Raw genomic sequence first — 22,053 nt, 5'->3', positions numbered from 1 at the left:
AACCTCGTGATTACCAGTTGCTTATTCCGAACACTCCTTTAACACTTTTTCAACAGAAAGAGAGAGGTTCGCTCAGGAAAAAGAAAACAGAAAAACTTATAAACATATAACAAAGAAATAACGTAAACCGAGAACGAATAGAAAAGTCCAAGCAGAATAATGTCTCCTATGCCGAGAATGACTGTCGTTTACATGAGTTTTACAATTGATGTATGAAATTTTTAATATTTTAATATGGTTTATGAAGTAAATTTCAATATATTGTAGTTCTTTCTTTCTTAGCTAGAGTTAAAATAGGCTATTTAGTTAGGTGTCCACTATTAGTAGAGGGGACTTCTCCAATCAGCTACATTCCTTTTGTGACACAATAATAAAGTTATTATTATTGTTATTATTATTATTATTATTATTATTATTATTATTATTATTATTATTATGTGCAATTAAAAAACGTATGTATGCTAAAATAGAACCACATAGGGCGCGCAGCGTAACCTATGCGATGTTAAGGAACTATAAAAAGAAAACTGATTATTATTATTATTATTATTATTGTTATTGTTATTGTTATTGTTATTGTTATTGTTATTGTTATTGTTATTGTTATTGTTATTGTTATTGTTATTGTTATTATTAATATTATTATTATTATTATTATTATTATTATTTTAAAATAAATATTCGATTGCGAAAAAGAAACTGAGACTACTTTAAAGCATAATGTTTTTGTAAAGACAAAGAATTTATTATTATTATTTTTTTTTTTTTTTTTTTTCATTATTATTATAAATTTTACCGAATGTTTGGTATTGGTAAGCGGAAAACACGTTGACAGCTTGAACTGAAATTTACAGCATCAACTGAAGGAACTGAGAAAACTAACAACTAAATTTCTTGCCCTTGCATATATATATATCTGTACTAATTAGTCCCTTAGGGATGAGAAATAACGAAAAACTCTAAGTACAAGTGACAACACGGATGCAAAACAAACAAAGTTGTAAGAGAATGTCAAGCAGTTAATAATTGTCCGCAACATAAATACTACACCGCCTTTTCATATAAAGACCAGACGTTCAACTGCTTTGCTGACTCGAACCCTTAGCAAGTCATATGTACAGTGCAAGCAGCTGTCAGGTCAAATCGGTCACGGTTTTCAGTCACAGAATCTTAACCTAAGTCATACTATGAATCATGGGAATCTCAACCTCAATTTTAACGTGAATTATGGGAAGCAGAGCTGGCCTTCCCACCAATGTAGTCCGAACTACCCAAACTCAAATCGCTGAGATGATACCATGTATAGCTTGACATTATCATTGATGATTGTCACTGGTTTTCCTCTGGTGTTTTCTGTGTTTTTGTTCGAGTAAAATATGCCTTTTTAGTCAATGGAGAAACAACACAATGCCAAAGTTCTGGTAAATGGAATAAAACGTCGCCGCATCCTCAACGGCCTCAAAATGAAAATAATGTCTCGAGAGCTCTGTGTTATTATACTTATATCCTCTTCCCTCGTGCAAATGATAAACCTCGTATTCTTTAAGCTACCTACTAGAACAACCACTCCACCTAAGTCAACTGTTTCAATATCCTTAATAAAAAAAACGTGAAAGTGAGGTTATCGGCGTGTCGGTTCCTTGGACAAGAAACTTTATTCCACGTTGTCTCACTTCACCCAGGTACCACAAATGACCCAACCATAGCATCCTATCCTGTCTAGGAGGAGCAACAATACTCGTAATTTCTTCATGCTACAGAAACCGGGCTCAGCCCCGGTCGTGTGGGTTACTTAGGGTCTTAGTGGGACTTCACCTTACCTCTTAACACAACTTTCTTATTGACCTAACAACTACTATACATGCAAGTTTACTTAATAATCTCCCGTCCTTTTATACTTACCTTTCTGTACACAACTGTAACCGCAGTCACCATCACAAAGACACTCTTCCAAACGACTATCGCAGCCAGTTGAAGGATTGCAGCCTGTTGCACACTTCCGACTCGCCTGTCGATTGGTTCGGGGGCAGTCCACTTGTCCTACGAAAAACAAATTCAAAACACTTGGTTACCGAGCTCAGGGCTATTTTCAAGCTTCGTCCAGCAAAAAAATTATGTATGTACAGAAACGGCGAGAAAAGGCAATAGCATCTGTAATATCTTAAGGAACAACACTACGCCATTTGTGGCTGCCCGCAGCCAGTCCAAATCTGAATATTTTATTAACACAATACTGAATATCCTAATACATAACAATATCCACGTACACGTGTATATGCTACTGAATACTGAATATGCTAATACATAACACTGCTTTCCCGCCAAAAAAAAGATGACAACAAAGGTAGTACATAACACTACTTTCCCGCCAAAAAAAAGAAAATAAACCGAAAGAAAAGTTTGTTCCAAGTCCTCACTAAAGTTTTCTTCTTGAAACTCAGTTTTCCTCACAAGTTCAACTTTTCAACTGGTTTCCTTATTCTAGTCGAGCGCCTTAGAGTGAGTCCTTCTGTAGGAATGGGTGAATCTCCTGTTAGTTCCGTGTTTTCCTCTTCCTGTGTGGGTAAACCGCCTGTTACTTCCGTGTTCTCCGTTTCTGGCTCTGGTCTGTCGTCTTGTACATCGTGTGTGCAAAGTTCAGGTTCAAACACGTTTTGTGAACCTCGCAAATGATTTTCTAGTTCCAAGGAATCGCCTGGATCAGTTGGCGTCTCATCATCAGATGCCGTAATGAGGTGATCTGCGTGAACATATCTTGTCAAATTGCCCACTTGAACGAGATACCAACGACCTCCACACACCTCTAAGACGATGCCTGGACTCCACAGACCCTAACTTAAATCCACAGACAGGATTACGGACTCGGACGGGCTCATTCACCTTAAATGTCCTCTCAACTTGTGATCTGTCATGGTGCAACTTCTGCTTCATCTGCTCACTTTCAAAAATTTGTGCCAGATTTGGTTTTAACAAGGTCAGCCTGGTTCGCAGTTGCCTCTTAACCATGAGCTTAGCTGGGGTCCGCCCAGTAACGACATGTGTCCGGTTCCTTGTAGCACCTGTTCCACTAACGCTTCCTTCACCACTCGAACTGACCTCTCAGCAGCACGATTTGAAGCAGGGTGGTAAGGAGGAACTAACGTGTGCTTGATACCAATCTGTCTTGCACGTTTCATACGCTCTCTGTTCTACATTGGTCCAATCCCACGGGACATCTTTCTTCAACAACTGATGCAATGGCGCAAGAGTTGTGGCCAACCGTGACAGGAAACGCGAGTAGTACTGCATCATGCTCAGAAACGACCGCAATTCACTCACATCCTTCGGCACTGGAGCATCCTTATGGCTGAAATCTTCTCCTGTACTGGATGCAACCCGTCACCATCCCCTTGCAGACCAAGGTACACAACTTGCTTCTCCTGGAAAATGCACTTCTTCAGGTTTAGTCGCACATTGTACTTGTGTAGTCTGTCCAACACTTCCGCCGAGATCTCCAGGTTTTCTTTCGTATCGACACCTTCGATAAGAATATCATCTGATTACATACGCACTTCTCAACTCCTGCCAAGATTTTGTCCATCGTTGCTTGGAAAATCTTCGGTGCAGATTTGACACCATATGGCAGCTTTGTATACGCGTACAATCCCTTATGGGTGTTAATGCTCAGGTACTTCCGGCTGGCTTCATCAACACTCATTTGCGCATACGCATGCGTCAGGTCGAGTTTAGTAAACACCTTGGATCCAGCCAGTGTGGAGTACAGATCTTGTGCTGTTGGGAGAGGATATTGTTCATCATCGACCACCTGGTTGATCGTCACTTTGTAATCACCACAAATTCTGACCGACCCGTCAGACCTCGGCACGACAACTATTGGGCTAGCCAAATCACTCTGTTCGACTTTGACGATAACACCGTTTTCCTCCAGCTTGTTAAGCTCTGCTTCCTTAGCTTCTCTAAGAGCATATGGTACCGGGCGTGACTTGAAATATTGGACTTGCATTTTCGCGTACACGAATATGCGCCTCCAGCCCTTTCATTCCATCATACCCTTCTCTGAACAGATCAGCATGCTTCTCAAGGATGCAGTCTAATTCTTCGTTCGCCGAAATCGCGCCGGCCAAGAAACTGAAAACTTCATTGCAATCCAGCTTGAGTTTGTCCAACCAGTTCCGCCCGAGCAGGGTTGGTTTGCCCTCATTTTCCTTCAGAATTGTACTTTATTTGAGAGAAATTAAACTTTAAAGCGACCACAAAAATTGAGCAAGAACTGAGAAAAATTATTGCTAAATATAAAGGCGAAACAACTTGGCCACGTGGCCAAGATCAAGTGGCGGTTCGGAGGCAATTACACTACATTGCAGCCAGTTTCGTGAACAAGAAATTAGAACAAGATCTTAAACCTAAGAAATCAAGCCGTCAATTGTGAATCAGCAGTGCGTTGTTTACCTTTTTTCATGTGATCTGTGCGATGCAGATTATATCGGGTACGCAGCCCGACACCTTCTTCAACGCTTGCTGAGCACAAAAATTCGGCAATCGGCAGATATTTCATAGAAGCTCACGATAGCAACATACAATCTTTTTAAAGAAAGCCAATTTAGAATTCTGAGAAAGTGCAAGAATAAATTTGATTTTTTTGTCTTTGGAATGCTTTTCATAAAGAATCTCATTTTGAAGGACTAATTTAAATATGCAGATGGAATCCATACGTGCTTAACTTTTTGTTTAACTTGTGACTTTTTCTTATGTTACAGCTACATGATGACCTATTGTACATGTTCTTTTAGTATTCATATATTTCAACATATACACACTGATTTTTTGACTTGATAATGAGATTAAGCTTGCGTCGAAACATCTTCGTTTTTAACCATTTTTTTTTTTCATCTTAAATTGATTTTAAGTAACGTCTTTCAGCAATTTTGTGTGATCAAAACATTTGATGTAATGTCACAATAATTTATACGTAAAGCGTTTTTGAAAGTCTGATATTATTAACGCTAATATATCTTATTATTATGTAGTCAGGGCAAGCCGAACACCGAAAGCAGAATACGTTAAACTTCCATCTGAGTTCTCGCCTTCTCTCTATTTAGGATTCTAAGGATTAATTCATAGTATGTCAGAGGTTTCTACCGGCTACTATAGTATGATATGTTTAAACTATGAATCCGATACAAGCCGAGATTGTTTAGCACAACCCAGTGAGCGATCTATTCAACCCCGGATTCAATAGCGAAAATCGGTAAAAAAAAAAAATGGTGTCTTTGTGAGTTTGACAATTTTCCTTGCACTCGCTTCCATAGCGCCGGAATAGTGGAGTTTTCCAATTTATGCTAATTACAGGCAAACACTTGGCAATAGAAGGTCTAAAAACACTATGCTTAAAAAAACACCCTGTCGTTTCTAGTCCAAATAACGGGCCTTAAAAAAGAACAAATAAATTATACTTGATGCGTGCCTAGGCCAGTAGGGACTTGATGGAAATATATGAGAATCAAGTTTGCGAAAATCGATACCGATACAATTACACGCTGGTTAATCCGGCTTATCGTGGATTTTTGTCTGTAATTACACTACTTATATATATATATTTTTTTACGCAAGTGAAGCAAAGTGCGTGGTATGAGGCTCCCTGTTGATACTTCCGGTCCAAGACCTCAGACATGCAGAAGTTTTGGCTGAGGTTGTTCTTCTGATCTTCATGATCTTAGCCCTGTACAAATCACCACGAACGTCGGCTTACGTAAAAATCTAGACTGTTTTTCCTCAGATTACATGCGCAAAGTGACGGTAAAATTATTGCGTACTACCGCGGAACTTAGGAGAAGAAAGAGACTGCCCAAAGTCTAGTAAAAACTCTAATATGCTGAAAAAGAATCAGTATGCAAGGATATCAAGAAAGTGTTCTAAAAGAGCTTTCATTTGAACGCTATCACTAAAGTCACTGAAGGAATTCATCAATTCTTCAACACTGGAACAACATTTAATAAAGCTTATACGTGAGTCCCTCCTTCCACCGCGTCTGAAACGGCGTTATCATCCCAGGAGAGATTACACAAATCTTCAGATTACCGAGCTCCTGATAAGAAAGCTAATTGGAACTATCTTATGAAAATCTATACACACGCTTGGACCATTGAGATAGGACATTTCAGAACTTTACATGCCCAAAGATGAGTCAACACAAGCTGTATAAACCGGGAACATTGCAGTTGTGACAGTGCGATAAACAAATATTTGCATGATACATCGGACGAGCGCATCTCAAACTAATGAAGCTTACCTTCCACGGCACGGGAAATGAAGATAATCCATAAACAATATGAAGAAAAGAGAATCCTCATCTTGTTATGCTGCTGATTACAAGGTTTTACAAATGAAAAACATAACAATCTTAGCTTGTTTACCACGAATTAATACGTGCATTCAAGCGGATGCGGTGGATTGAAAACTCTAATCGACGAAAATCGCTTGCTATCGTATTTCATTTATCACCAGGCCATCAATTAAAGGTGACGAAATATCACGCAATCTCTTGTGATATCACTGCATACGATCTGACAGTGCTGTTTTTATTAGTTGTTTATTATTTGAGAAACGTCCGTTGAAATTTTCATTAATTGAGAGTCAAAACGTCCTTTACAGCATCATATTTGCATGCGTCTAAAAACTCTACCAAAATCCACAAGGGCGTTTCAAGTTTCCTCAAGGGTGGGTGATTTACAAAGTAAAGTTGTAAGAGGAAATGTGGATACCATCGGGATACCATTCGTAGCCCGCCATTAAATTTCCGCCCGTTGCGGTGAGAAAAACGAAGAAAGAGCGTCACAGTTTTAGTTCTTGTTGCTGAATTTAATAAAATTTAGTTAAGAAATAAAAAACGCGCCGAGTGCATTGTTGAGTTATATAAGCACGCGGGAATTTTTAAGAACACGAGAGACTTCTCGAGTGTTCTTAACAATTCCCAAGTGCTTATATAACTCAACAATGCACGAGGAACAAGTTATTTTATTTCTTTTATAAAATATAAACAATTGCAACTCGTCAGACTAGTGCGAATTTTAATGAATCAACATCAACTTTCTCCTTACACGTCAGGCGCAATGTCATTGGTTCAAAATTTGGCAGAAAACCAATGAAAAACGTTTTGTATCGTTCACGACGAGAATCATTTGAAGCGAAAAGTTCTCGAAAAAGCTGAACAACAAGCTAAGGATTCTCTTCAAAAGTTCAAATACTTCACTTATTTGTGGATTAAGGGAGATTCAAGTTTATTTGAACCAAATTTATAGTGCACGAATAGGCCTTATCACGCGTCTGAAATGACAGTGTTTGTATGGGAATCCGATATCAAATAATTTTCATAAAACATCGCTTCTGAAAAATTCATGAATTGGAAACTTTTGGAACTAGGGAAAGGATTTAAGAAAAAAATTGGAGGGATCTAGCTGTGCCAGAAAGCGTCCAGTTGTGTTTTGAACTTTCCATACATTTCCCTGTGTTTTTTTCCCGCGAACTATTTTTAGTAGCAGTTCACGGCTGGTTCGCTATACAGACAAATGTATGGAAAGTTCAAAACACGACTGGACGCTTTCTGGCACAGCTACATCCCTTAATTTTTTTTTTACTTAAAATCGTTTTCCAAGTGCCAAACGTTTCCAATTCATGAATTTTTCAGATGCGATGTTTTTTGAAAATTATTTGACATCGGATTTCCATACAAACACTGTTATTTCAGGCGTGTTTGCCTACTCGTCAAAATGGCGTCGAAAACCGTGATAAGGCCTATTGAACATGCCATGAGAATCACCGCGGTGTTGGAAGATGTTGATCGGTGTGATTCTACAACTGTGGATGACATTTCTCTTGGTTGTCGAGAAGAAACGGACTGGAATTGTTGGGAAGACATTTGCTTCATCTGTGTTGTCTGAATGGATCCTGTAGAGCAGATGACAGAACATCACTGCACTTTCTGAGCTGAGTTGACGATGGCCGGGAATTGTAATGTTGGAGACTGTTCGGGTTTCTGTGGCCCGAAATGTGGCAAGTGTGCCGATCTGCCAAGCCCGCTTCTGACCACAAGGTTATCGCTGTTGCTCGAACACAATGATTTGTGTAGACGGTGGATAGCACTGCCTTTTTGCTGATCTCTTTCATCATAGTGCCCAGAGTGTTAACACCGAGTGGGCGATTTTCTTACCAGACGGTTTGCACGGCGCCGTTTGCTTCGATCCGAGGGGGCTGAAAGAGAGCCTCGCACTTTGGATTCAACTTGGACAGATACAACCTCAGAGCTCGATATATGCAATACGCGCCCTTAAGAAATGCGGACTAACTGATAGGCAACTTTTTCTTGTCTATTGTAGTATCATCAGGTCTGTTTTAGAGTATGCGAGTCCCGCTTGGGCTGGCCTCACGCAATACTTAAGTGATCAAATTGAGTCAATACAAAAGGGGGCGCTAAAAATTATCTTCCCTTCTCTGTGCAATGAGGACGCGCTTAAGAAGTCAGGCTTAATCTTGCTGTGCCAGAGGAGGGAGGATGCGTGTATAACATTTCTCAAGCGAAGTTACTCCTCTTCCGACCTGCTACGAAGCTTAGTGCCGAGAGTTGCGAACACAAGACCGTATGCCCTTAGAACAGGAGAATCTGTTTTTGTGGCTGCCTCCGCAAGAACTAACAGATTTGGAAATTTTTGCACCATAAAATACCAGAATCTTGTTTAAAATAGCGAAATGTGATATGTATTAACATTAACAGTTTTATTTATGTGTCCGATATGTACGTAATTAATGACCTACCTTGTAATTCAGTTTATACTGCAAAAAGGTTGAATAAACGATCATTATTATTATTATTATTATTATTATTATTATTATTATTATTATTATTATTATTATTATTATTATTATTATAAGTTAGTGTTTACAATATCATTGAGAAACTCGAAACCGCAGTCAAACGAGGGAAATTGCTCGGCCATAATGGTAGCCTCCCACGCAGTCGTTTTTAGGGGACTCGAATTACCTCCTCCTCCTCCTCCTCCCCTAAAAACGACTGCGTGGGAGGTTACCATAATGGCGGTCTGTCGCTGAATTTCTCAGATCTTCACAGGCAAAAAATTCTGACGTGTGCTCCGTGCATATGTACAATTATAATGCACGCACCATACGTATGCTTCGTGCATCGTGGAGTTATAAAGAACTCAGTTTGACCAATCACATTGCTTGCTTGACCCTGGCTACTTTATAATAATAAATAATCCCCTCTGCAGCATGCTTGTATGTCGGGGGATAATATATCGACTTGAAAAAAATGTCCTCAAAATTTTACAGTTGCCCACCAATCTTTCAGCCGTAGGTATTATCTCCCGATATACCAGCCGTCTTAAGGGCCCATGTGGAGGGTGACTCCCAGATTTAGAGGTTAAAATTCGTGGTTTCGTACTCCTTCCTTTCATGCGCATTTGATTATTTTTATAGAAAATGCGCAATATAAATATTAAATATTTATATTAATTATAATTATAATTATTATTATTATTATTATTATTATTATTATTATTATTATTATTATTATTATTATTATTATTATTATTAAATGAAAATGACTTCCGTCAGAGGTATGGTGGAACCTCTTAGAGGTAAAAAAAAACTTGTTGAGACCACACTCACAAGGCACAAAAGCGCTCCCTTGGAGAAGGGGGTGAGGACTCAAGGGGTTCATTTACTAAATGAACTGTGTGTATATGACTAGAAACTTGTGATTGTCAGTGTATCTTTGTCACCTGAAATCGATATTTCGTGCAAAGACGAGGACAGTGGGACAAGCCTTTGCGCTTTGCAAATATATACGTTGATCGTCTTGTCCCCAACATTTTTGAAAAATTCCGTCCTAGAAAAGACCGGAAAAGAATTGGGATTTCCTGCCGCTGGGGAAGCATGCCTTCAAACCCCCAAGAAGATATAAATTTCTGTGCTCATAAATGGCGTGCGCACATCGCGAATAAATTAAGGTACGCCGCTGGCGTTCAATTTGCACTGGAAACAGGTAGATCTGAAAGGTAGATAAGGACGATAGGATACGAAAAAAGCTTCTACTGTGGGATTTTGCGCGTTGGAGAATTTTTCCTTGAGCGGCAAACCACACCATGGAGGAATAAAATAGACGAAGGTACCTCAGGGCCCAGTTCTGTATTTTTGAAGTGGAAGAAAGGGTGTTTGCCGGATATGATGAAGGGAGAAGGAATTGGCGTTGAATCATATATGCACAAAATGAAATCATAGCGTGAACCAGATAAGTATGCGTTAATGTCAATACGGAACGAGTTTTCTGAAAACTTTACCAATGGCTAAACAAAGATTCATCTGGTACTGCATATACTTTTCTCCGCCCGGTAGGGATTCATTCAACAAAATACACTGAAAACAACCTGCGATAGAAAGCACCGGTCCCCTGGGGGGATACTTGGGTTCAGTTTTGCTGGGTATGTGCCGCTGGCCTCTCAGAGCCCCTGCCCCATTATAGTCTATTTTGTGGCCAGTTATAGACCCCATCTTAGTCACTTTTTGGGAAAATGTAATTTTTGCGATCCCAACTAAGTCACTTTCTATTTAGGCATCTAGTTTCAAGAACGAAATGTAATGCGAGGTGATTGTTACATTTAATAAACGACAACTTTCTGAACTTTTTAACCGAGACCATTTTGAATCCCTACTTAATAGAATTTTCTTACCCCAAAAATCCGAAAATGTGCGACCCCATTCTAGTAACTCTATGAAAATTCAACCCCATTCTAGTAAATCAAGTCGTGAAAATGCGACCCCATCCAGCGGCACATCCCCATTAGCCTCTTATAAGGAAGTACCCCCCCCCCCCCCCTCCCCTGGGCACCGGTCCGGCATCGTTTTAATCTTCAACCCGGGGCGCTGCAAGTTTTATGTCTTGTCAACAAACAACTGCTGAGTCAGGGGAGTCAGCAGCATCATGTCCATTCGTAACCCTTATCAAATTATTATTTGTGTCGCTCAAGTCTAGTTTCTCTTCATTGACCGATCCTGGGAAAAAAACTTACTCGGCAAGCCGTTTCGTCTCGAAGAGTTCAAGTAAGAATTTTGTGTGCGAGTAGCTAGAAAATTCAGACTAGAAAGCTTACCCATCCACTCCTCCCCTCCCTTTCCAATCCAAGCCCCCACATGACCAGATGTTCAGTGGATTCTTAACAGCACTGATATTTGCTTTCTGAAGGAAAATATGTACTCCTTACTAACCGAGTTCGGGGTCCGTACTGTAGGTTACGGACCAGCGAGTTTTTCCCGTTGATTTATGATCCAAACGCGAAGAGCGCGGGCCATAAATCAAAGGGAGGAAACGAGGACTGAGAAAACGAGGCTAGTAAGATATTTATTATATCTCAAAGGTTAAACTTTTAAATCTAGCGGGCCGTACAGTAAATACGGCCCGCAAAATTGACCAATCACACCGTGCGTAGTAACTGAAACATATTAAATATAGACAAATATACAGGCACATTTTATTTTATACATTTTAATTAAAATCAGCAAATCAGCTATGAAGATACAAAATTTTAACGAATGGAGGCTACTTGCTCAAGTTTAATAAAATGTTATGTGAAAAAATTCAAAACAAAATGAACATTGAAATTCTCTTACGAATACAAAAACAAACTCATCAGTACGATGGTACACCATAATTATATATTATCTTTTACTTTATTTTTGAGTGTAATATACACTTATAAGAAAACTAACAGCAATAACATTAGATGGCAATAGAGACATTAAAGTTATGAAAGTTTGCTTTTACAAAGTAAACTCTCTTGCACCGCCAAACTTGTTTAATAATACTTTATTTGATATGCAAAAGGCGACGGTTTAATTTGGCCCTAAAAATAGCTATAAACTGTCCCATATGTTATGGGAAAACTTAAAATCTTTTGCTGCTAACCAGCGTTCTACCTTGAAAGATCTTGGTAGTATTCAAATTTTAAAGTGAATAAAAGCGAAAGAAATTGACAACGATAATTATTTATTCAGGTTTAGACGCTGTCAGACACTGAAAAGCCCTCCCGTAATTCAGCTTATGGCTGCAATGGTGTTTTATAATAAAGTATCTATAAAGTATCTATCTCCTCTTTAAGGAGTGTAAAATAAAGTTTTGCATTGTATTATACTTTCTGTTGGAACATCCACTCCAGTCACGATCCTGCCCACTGAATTTTATTAGGTAGCCTCTATGTTAATAACTTTAACAACTTTGAACTCTTTTTGCAAGTAAGGAATGCGCGGACATAACCGTGACCATTTTATCATGACATGCATTCGTGTTTGTGTAGCGTGTTGACCAAAAGGAAATAAAAGTACTAAAAAAAGAAGCCGAATTACTTACTTATGCAAAAAAAAAGATTTGAAATCAATCAATCAAACAAACAATCAAAGACAATATTACCGTGCCAAAAGTAGCTAGCCGAGGCGAAATACCTAATTTGTCTTTAGCTTTGGCTTAAGGTGGGGGTTCACCTAAAAGCCGTTTTCACGCCGCTTAAAATTGGTCAAATGGAAATATCTTGTTTGCATTTCAAGCAATACAAAAACCCTCCATTCATAACACAAATCAATGATTTGGGGTGTTTTATGAAATTTTGGGTGATTTTTAGGTATGTTTGGAAGGAAATAATTTTTCTTGAAGGATTGGTAAAATTGAAAGAAATAAGAATGTTGAAGATTTAGTGAAGTTTTAAAATGAGAATTTGTAGTTGATAATTAATAGACGGATACCAAGTTAGTCCACTAGCAACCTGGGGTCCTCTTGCGTGGTTATCGACTGTCTGTTAGTGTTCCAAAAATCATTTTCTTTCTTCTATCCATTCTTAAAACCTCTTCAAATTTCACTCAAATTCAGGTAGAGCCCCACCTTAAGTAAACAGAGAATACATTTTACATAAAATCTATTATATTGGAGTAATATAGTTCTTTATAGAACCGGAGTCGGTAACAGTGGAAAACGCGGTAAATAATTTTCCCACAGTTCCTTACTTAGTAGTCCTCGTCGTTACTGTCCCCCAAAATTCCACTGTACTCCTCCCATCCAACCTGCTAAGTTCCAGACACATCAGTTTAAATTCCATCGCCAGAGACTGTTTGCCCGCCGTTGACTGAGCCTGATGAAAGAAAAAATAACGTAAATAATGCAGAGATCGTTTTTCTTTTGTCGAGTATGTCTCTGTCACTTACTCACAGTGAAGTCGAGCCTTAGTGAATCAGAATCTCTGTGTTGAGTGAGCGACCCCGTAATCTTAGTGATGTAATAAGAACAAGCTTTGCTACTTCGTCCGCTGTCACTGTGGGTTCGCCTGTAGTGTAGTGGTTATCACGTCTGCCTTGAATGCAGGAGACCGGGCTTGGAGTCCTCGGCAGTGAACCATATTTTCACATAGTACGTTATATCTTGCTTTTACACGTTAACTTAATTTGTTCCTTTGATCAGTATAACAGGTCGTTACAGTGATCATACATGAAAATATGGCTGATTCGATTAACCGCCCAGGGCGCTTATTTAATTTTGGGCCTAAGGGTGGGCGCTTATTTGAGGGTGGACGTTTATTATTTTCCCAACATTTTCTGCAAACGAGGACATTTTTAGGGAATAACAAAACATGGAATAAAAAGTTGATTTCGCTTCAACAAGACAAAACAAAGTGCACAAGCTAACCCCCGTAAACGATTCATATCATATCTTATCATATCATATCATATCATATCGTATCGTATCGTATCATATCATACCCTATATATCATACCATATCATATCATTTTATGACCTCGCATACCACAAATAAGGAGAATTCACTGTTGATCACCTACCAGGAGCAGAACATCCGTACAGCTCTAGTCTTAGACAAGCGGGAGTAGGTCTTCCTTGCCTCATCAGTCCAAAAGGGTGTTTCGGATAAATGCGTATTGATCGCGTCCTGATTGCTGGATGTAAGGTGTTTCTTCTTCGTCGGCAGCAGTTCCTGTTACCAGTATGTTCCTGTAAATGGCACAATATATCTCTAAACTTGATTGGAGAATCACATACGCACACTTTACATACCAACGGAATATTCACCGCACAATTCATTACTAGCAACAACAACAAGACTTTATTACCATACATTTATTCATACATTAAGTTGAAAAGATTTTGAAATGTTAAGCGCTTACCAGCTCCCTGAAAAAATGTCAGGGAGTTGGTTTAAATAATGTAATTTAATATTTACAGCGGAGGTAGGACAGTTAGGACAGTTATTTTGGTTCTAAACAAAATTAAACAAGAAATCCGAATCGGATTTTAAAGCGCCTCCCCCCCCCCCCCCCCCCCTTCCCGCCCAATTTACGGTGGGGCTTATATTCGGAATTTGGCAGTATGTTGAGTACGTCACATTGCATGAGCTATTTTACCTGGCATTCAGTAGAATCATTTGCTGTACCTATGCGTTGAATGCACAAATTTTCAGAGTAGCTTATATCTGAAATTTAGCAATACGTTGAACTATAGAAACTCCCGAGTTTTTTCCAGGTATTCAGTAGAATTATTTGCTTAATTAAGTAAGTCGTCCATGCGGGGAATGTCAAAGACGCCAATGACTACCACAAAACTTGCATCGGCTTGTCTTAGTGCAATAAGTGCTAACAACTACACGTAACTTTGTTTTGTTGACCTTTAATTAATCTTGAGGGAAAAAGAAGGTTGTTGTTGTTGTTGTTGTTGTTAATTGACGTCATACACCGGAAGTTGTCTTGGTAGATGTTTTGACCGAGTGAAGCCAGATCTAAAAGTTCTGAAGACGTGACCGACGAAAAATACAGAAAAGAAAAGTATTACTATAAGCGGCGCGTGACGACCGCTTAATAACCAGTGTCGATTAAAGTAGATACACCATGATTCTGGAAATTTATTAATTAAGAGGGGAGACTAAAATAGATAGAGTGGAGAAAGATAGCACCCACCCTTTCTCCTGTAACTACACAGTACCCAATTATTTTCTTCCCCCTCTCCCGGCTCTTGGGAATTAAGGTTGTAATGACGTCATATGACGTACACTGATTAGGTAAAATGGCGGCCATCTTGGATCTGCAATCTTGAATTTCTTTTATTTCCCCCAAAATCTTAGAAAAACCACCAACAATGAACCAAATGTAATCAAAGTGAAAAGAAAAACACAAAATTGATATAAAAACTTGAAAATTTTAAATTTTAAAAACAGATTTCATTTTTTTTTTCGTTAAAATCTTCTTCCGATTTCTAAAAACGTACCTGTCAAAAACTGGTTGCCATAACAACATCAAATTTAGTGTACCCTTACCCGCCAAACTAAATTGTTCCCAGATAAATTTCTTAAAAAGTCACGACGTTTTTGTTTCGTTTGCGCAAATATTTAAAAAGCTATAAATACTCAAAGTCGTCCCTCTTTCCTCCTTTTTTCCCGTCTACCTTAGTTTTACCTGTTTGTATGATGTCCATTTTCCTCCCTCTAAGTATTCGATCTCGTATTTTTTAGACCAAATAAGATCAGATAAACTTCCCTGTGTGACTATTTCAGTTATTGCCTTTTCCTCGTCCAATGTAATTTCAATATATGGATTCTCATCTTCTATCGTTGAGCACCAAGCATTCTCTCCCCCAAGTCGTCCATAGTAGGCTTCGTGATAGGAGTCTAATTGGGAGGATGACGTAATACTTTCATCCGGGATTGATTTGGTTTGCATTCCAAGAGGGTTGTTACATTCTTCTGCAAAAATGTATTTGGTAAAATAAGTCAATTAAGTTTGGCTGACCTTACAAATTGGAAAGGAAATAGAAAAAAATACATGCCATAGTCGAAATTTTATTAACATTACTCCTTTCTATAATTATCCTAATAAAACGCCCGTTGGAAAAATAAGTAATTATCTTTATTATCTTGTCTTTCTTTTCCTCGGTTTTTTTTTTTTTTTTTTGTTTTGTTTTTGTTCTGCACTTGTTTATTTTACCACATATTTCGACTTACTTACTACAGATAACATCATGATAAGTTTTTGCATGATGGGAAACTCGGAAAAATCCGAGTTCCAGATGGAATTTGAACCCATGTAGAACAAATTTTGAAACACTACTGACTCTCTTCTAGTACAGAAATGTTTTTTTTTTTTGTTAGAAAAGGGTGTGGTGTGCGTTTATTCGTGGATGGGCGCTTATTTCCTTTTTGGCTTTCAGGGTAGGCGCGTATTCGAGGTGGGCGCTTATACGAATGTAGGCGGTAAATCGAAGAAATACGGTATTCTCTGCTGTCTGTTTCATCTTCCACAAATACCCGGGGAGGAGAGGGTTACTCCCCAATATAAGCTTTTATGTGCCTACCCAAAAAGGTTATACTTCTTTAGTCCTTTTGGTCTGAAAAAAGGTACAAATTGCAACTTGCAGTTTGGTCTGAGAATCTAGAGGCAAGACCAAGGAAACCGAACAAAAACGGCTTATCTCTGCAAACTGGCTGCCGTCCTGTCCAAGTTCAATTTCGCTGGCATTTGCGTTCTTCCGAACTCACAAGCTCATAACCCAAGTCAGAGTCAAAATCAGAAACTTTGCTGTTCACGAAGATATATTACCCCTACTTTTCGGCCGTTTTCTGAAGTACCCGAATCTCCACAACCAGCCTCTGTTGGGAAAGGTGTTGCATTAGAATGCCAATTGGGACAAATGGCCAAGTGTACTAGTAAATGGCCGGGATGATTAACAAGAAGCTGAAAATATTGTAATATAGAAATTTTATATAAACTAGGGAATAACACAAATGAACAGTTATACACTGAACAATTATGCTGGATTTATTTTCCGGGTATCCCTGTCACTGAATAACACATCATTCTCAAGTGAAATAACTGTTGTTCTACACGACTAAAAGGCAGCCTTGTACTTGAAAAAATCATTGGGTGGAAAATACGTCACAAAAAAAACATTTTATTGAGTTCCGCAGAAACTCAGAAAGAATGAAGTCGGTCCGTGTAAGTGATACATGTTCTTTCAGTGCCATTCAAAATATAATAATTAAACTGTTTTGAAATGGTACGCGACACATCCGATTGCATGTATCACTAAAGTAACTTACTTGAGCATTTGAATGGCAACACCGTCCACTGGCCCTGGAAACACATTTGTATAGCCATTCCTTCCTGGTTGTAGCCTTTGTTGCATTTGAAAATCACTTTGTACCCAGAAGGGTAATTATCACTTGGATTTGAAATAATTGCATTTTTGGGTGTCACTGGATCTCCACAGTCTTTTACTGTAAAAAAGGGACAAGTTATGAAAATTTATTTCTTCTCGCGCGGTAGATATTTTGAATTTTTGTTTCATTATTATTACTGCAGCGAAGGCGATTGAGACAGGATACTTATCTTACTTATTCCTTATTTTCTAGGACAATTCAGTTTTGTGAAGCAGTATAGCTTGGTTTAATCTCCTGGCTCCAACTACAAAAGATGTAACCAAAAGAATCAATTGAAGCGCTAAAAAATCGCGATTTAAGGTTTGAGACTTCTCCTTATAGATAACGTAAAGCACTTCTACCCATCCTACAAAACTCTTACAACTGAAAAAATAATGATAAACAATGACCCTACTTACAGCATCTTGGAGTAAAACCGCTCCATCGCTTCTCGGCAGTGCATCGCTTAACTGGATTTGTGTTTAAACTGTATCCTTCGTTGCAACTGTAATAAGCTGTATCGTTAAAACTTGTTCCAGTAAAATTAATTTGTCCATTCCATATTGCAGGAGGGTTACCACAGGACATAACTGGTCAAGGTAAAACACAATAATGGTGAATAGGGATAATGAGGAATTTGATCTGGATTGCTATTAAACAAAGCTAAAGGCTGGTTTCCATATGATCGCGGATCGCAGATCGCAATAAGGTCTGCGATCGTCTGCGATCCTGCGATCGTGATCGCAGACGATCGCAGAAGATAGAACCATGTTCAATCTAAAGGCTGGTTTCCATATGATCGCGGATCGCCGATCGCAGATCGCAATAAGGTCTGCGATCGTCTGCGATCATATGGAAACTACTTCTGCGATCGTCTGCGATCCTGCGATCGTGATCGCAGACGATCGCAGAAGATAGAACCATGTTCTATCTCCTGCGATCGTCTGCGATCAATTGCGATCTGCGATCTACAATCGTCTGCGATCGTCTGCGATCATATGGAAACCAGCCTTTAGATAAAACATGGTTCTATCTTCTGCGATTGTCTGCGATCACGATCACAGGATCGCAGAAGTAGTTTCCATATGATCGCAGACGATCGCAGACCTTATTGCGATCTGCGATCCGCGATCATATGGAAACCAGCCTTAACACTTGGTAGGTACTGGTTAAAATCGTTTATGCCTAAAGCATTGATAATTTTAACGTAAGAGAAACGAAGCATCCTTAAACAGGATTCATGGTAACAATGATAAATAACTCATTGGCTAAAAGTTTAAAAATCTATAAGCCTTCGACAACCGCTGTGTGGGCCTGAATGGATAGAAAAATGTGACTCTACGTAAAATGTGCATTATTAAAAAACGCACATGCTACAATGTCGTTAGAGTAAATTTGATCATTACAGTTCGAACACTAGGTAAGCACTCGCCTGCCCAAAATAAACAAACACAAATAAGTCAAACTAAGAATAAAACTAAGGAAGAAAACACGAAAATAAAAAATAACGATAAAAATAAAACATTAACGTCAGTTTCGCGTGTTTCAGCTGCTTATTAAGACTAGGATTTTCCCAGCGGATATGACCAGTTTCTGTTAATAATAACTGATAGCGATTGGGTTTCGTGTCCAGCACTGAAAAGCAAGTCTCAGAACAATATCTACGACATTCCTCAGATTAGGTCAAATGGTGGACGACATGAGAGGTCCTATCCCTTTCCAAATGCTTGTGCACGCGTACCGAGAGGTGTCGGGATGTTTCCCCAATATACTGAACAAGCATTACAACTTGCACATGTTACTTTATACACGAGAGCTCAGAAAGGAAATAGGATTCTTCACACTAAACATGTTGCGGATCTTAAATGAGGTAAAAACAAGCTTAATTATCGAATCTTTAAAGAAATATTTAACAACTTTACAAAGTTTTCTATGAGCTTCAGCAGAGGATGAACCTACATAAGGTACCTTGAAGTATTGTTCCGAAATACTAGATTGGCAATGAATGTTTCTGTGTGAGCGACTGTGGGCTCTTGATGGTTTAATAATTAATTACCTTCTCAAGAAGGAAAGTAAAAGTGTGGCCAATTCACTAAATACTATTAACGATTCCCTGCCCTTTGTTTCATCTTCCACATAAACTGGGGAGGGGGTGGGTTGGTACTCCCCAATATAAGCTATGCGGGCATTGCTAGCCCAAAGAGTACCCTTTTTTAGAGTGTTTTGGTCTAAAAAAGTGTATAGATTGCAGTTTGGTCTAAAAGTCTTAAAACGGATATGGATTCTAGGAACAAGAAAAACGGCCTACGTACCTCTGCACACTGGCTGCCGTCCTGTCCAAGTTCCATTTTGTTGGCATTCGCGTTCTGCTGAACCCGCCAGCTCATAACCCAAGTCGCAGTCAAAATAAACTCTGCTGTTCACGGAGAATATCACCCCTACTTTTCGGCCGTTTTCAGGAGTACCGGGATCTCCACAACCACCCTCTGTTGGGAAAGGTGTTGCATTAGAATGTCAATTGAAACAAATGGCCAAGTTCACTAGTAAATCGCTGATTGACAAGAACCTGAAACTATTGTAATATAGAAATTTTATAGAAACAAGGGAATAACAGAAATGAACAGTTATACACTCAACAGTTATGCCGGATTTATTTTCCGAGTGTGCCTTGTAACGTATTCGCTAGGACAGACAACGAAGCACCAGAACATCTAAACACAACGTTTTAATCTTGTAAGCCGAGTATACATCAAGCGAAGCGGGCGAACACATTCAGGATCCCGGATGTAAACAAAACTGTACAAATTAACTAAACATGCATAAATTAACATCGTTACATCTCCCTTCGTAGTTCAAAGAAGAAAGTACAAAGAAAGAGAAACTTAGATTGTTTGTTAGGGACATTTTTCAGGGAACGTGAACGACATAGGACAAGTGTCAGCATGCATAGTCACTAAGGTATGCTGGTCTTCGCAGGACTATTCCCCGGGCGTTACATCTTTCTGGACTTGTTACGTCATCAGCTTGAGGGCCTGGTGCTGCTTGCGGTTTGACCACGTCTTGGGGCATTGATTCAGCTACTGGTGGTACCTGTTCAACTTTAGGCAAGGGCAGGGGACCAGGATCGGAGCTAGATATCTCAACGTCAGGAGGTGATTGTTTTGGGACTTCAGCTGTGAGACACAGGTGTCGTCGGTTCCTGCGATACACCCTTCCGTCGTCAGTGATTACTTGGTATGAGCGTACACCAACTTGTTTGTTAATCGTTGCTTGGGTCCAGTGTTGACTATACTTGGGTGGATGGATACGAACGGTGCTACCTGGTTTAAGTGGCTGGAGTTCTTTAGTGCCATTGTTGTAATAGAAGGCTTGCTTGTTCTTCTGGGCATCAAGTAGCTGGGAAGTAGTGTCAAATTCGGGCTGTGTTAGTAGTCTGCCAGCGGTAGGCAGGAGTCTCTTGAGTAAGGTTTTGAATTTGGCAGTGAGTTTCATTTTTCACTGGAAGATATTCTAGCATGTTTACTTGGTCTGCTTCTATCTCTGTTGGAGGCCTTGTTTCTGAGACTGTCATGACGTCTTCCTGATCCTCAGTGGCTTCCTTAAGCAACAGATACGCACAACTTAGGGGATCATCCATAAGAATCAAGGGAGGTTCCCTTTTTGTAAGAAACTTCAAACTCGTAGCGTTGGAGTCTGAGGAGCATTCGTTGTAGCCTTTTGGGTGCATTAAAGAGGCTTTTCTTGAAAATCTCTTCCAGAGGCTTCTGGTCAGATTCAACCAGCACTTTCCTTCCATACAGGTAGGTTTCAAACTTCTCCATTCCGAATACTATGGCCAATAACTCTTTTTCCATTTGCGCGTACAGGACCCCTGTTGGGGTCAGGGACCTGGATGCATATGCGACTGGGCGTCCATCTTGCATTAGACACGCTCCCAGACCATGCATGGAGGCATCAAACTGTTGTGTAGGCGTGGCACCTGGATCAAAAAGTATTTTAAGACTGGAGTTGTAGAAAGGATCTTCCAGGGCTGCACCACGAACCTGCGCATCCCATAAGAACTCTTTGTCGTTTTTGATGAGCTTGCGTAGGGGAGTCGTGACCTCTGAAAGTTTCGGGGCAAACTTCTGTAGGTAGTTAGTCATCCCTAAGAGGCGTTGGATGCTCTGTTTGTCAGTCGGTGTTGGCATCTCTCTGATTGCCTTGACTTTTTCAGGGTCCGGTTGTAACTCATCAGCAGATAGCACATGGCCCATATACGTGACTTCCTTGAGTCTTAGCTGCAGCTTTCCCCTGTTAAACTTAACACTTTTATCTCGGCAGCGTTGATGAAGAGCAACTAGTTTTTCATCATGGTCTCTTACTACTTTCTCATCGTTAGCACCACATCCAAATATAAGGATGTCATCAGCGATTGCCTTGCACCCATTCAACCCTGTCAATGCCTGATCCAGTCTTCGCTAGCTGGAATTCTTCAGGGGCCGACCGGTGAGATGCCGAATGTCATTCGGAGCCATCTGTGCAAAATGTACTTGCGTAGCTACTTTCCTTGTCCAATGACACATGCCAAAACCCATTTTTGGCATCTACCACAGTCAAGCATCTTGCATTTGAGAGCTCAGGAACGACATCCTCGAATGTCGGCAGCGGGTCGTGATTTCGTTAAGGGCTTGGTTAAGTGGTTTGGGGTCCACACACAGTCGGACATTGCCCTTTTTCTTCAAACGATCCAGTTCCTCTTTTAGCTTTTCTTTAATGGCGATTGGCACCTTTCTTGTTGGGAGTTGAACTGGTCATTCGG

The 22,053-nt window shown here is 39.6% G+C and overlaps 1 protein-coding gene across 27 annotated transcripts in view; it reads right to left on the bottom strand.

Moving 5' to 3' along the window:
- LOC146483883 (CUB and sushi domain-containing protein 1-like) overlaps nt 1-22,053 on the bottom strand; it is a 167,603-nt gene that overhangs the window by 115,593 nt on the left and 29,957 nt on the right. For 21 of the 27 annotated variants that reach the window (XM_085105159.1, XM_085105149.1, XM_085105162.1 and 18 more), the window contains 2 exons: nt 19,565-19,738; nt 17,672-17,842 (listed from right to left, as the gene is read on the bottom strand). In XM_085105159.1, coding sequence (XP_084961285.1) covers nt 17,672-17,842; nt 19,565-19,738 — 345 coding nt within the window. Of the gene's footprint in view, nt 1-1,902; nt 2,041-6,289; nt 6,642-17,153; nt 17,331-17,671; nt 17,843-19,564; nt 19,739-22,053 lie in introns of those variants that run through there. The other 6 variants (XM_085105150.1, XM_085105167.1, XM_085105175.1 and 3 more) reach the window with 3 other exon arrangements.

The sequence above is a fragment of the Pavona decussata genome, unplaced genomic scaffold (assembly GCF_977016875.1).
Source record: "Pavona decussata unplaced genomic scaffold, jaPavDecu1.1 SCAFFOLD_37, whole genome shotgun sequence".
In the NCBI taxonomy this organism is placed as follows: Eukaryota; Metazoa; Cnidaria; class Anthozoa; order Scleractinia; family Agariciidae; genus Pavona; species Pavona decussata.
The sequence above is the reverse complement of the archived record's forward strand: the minus strand, read 5'-3'. Positions and strand labels throughout refer to the sequence as shown.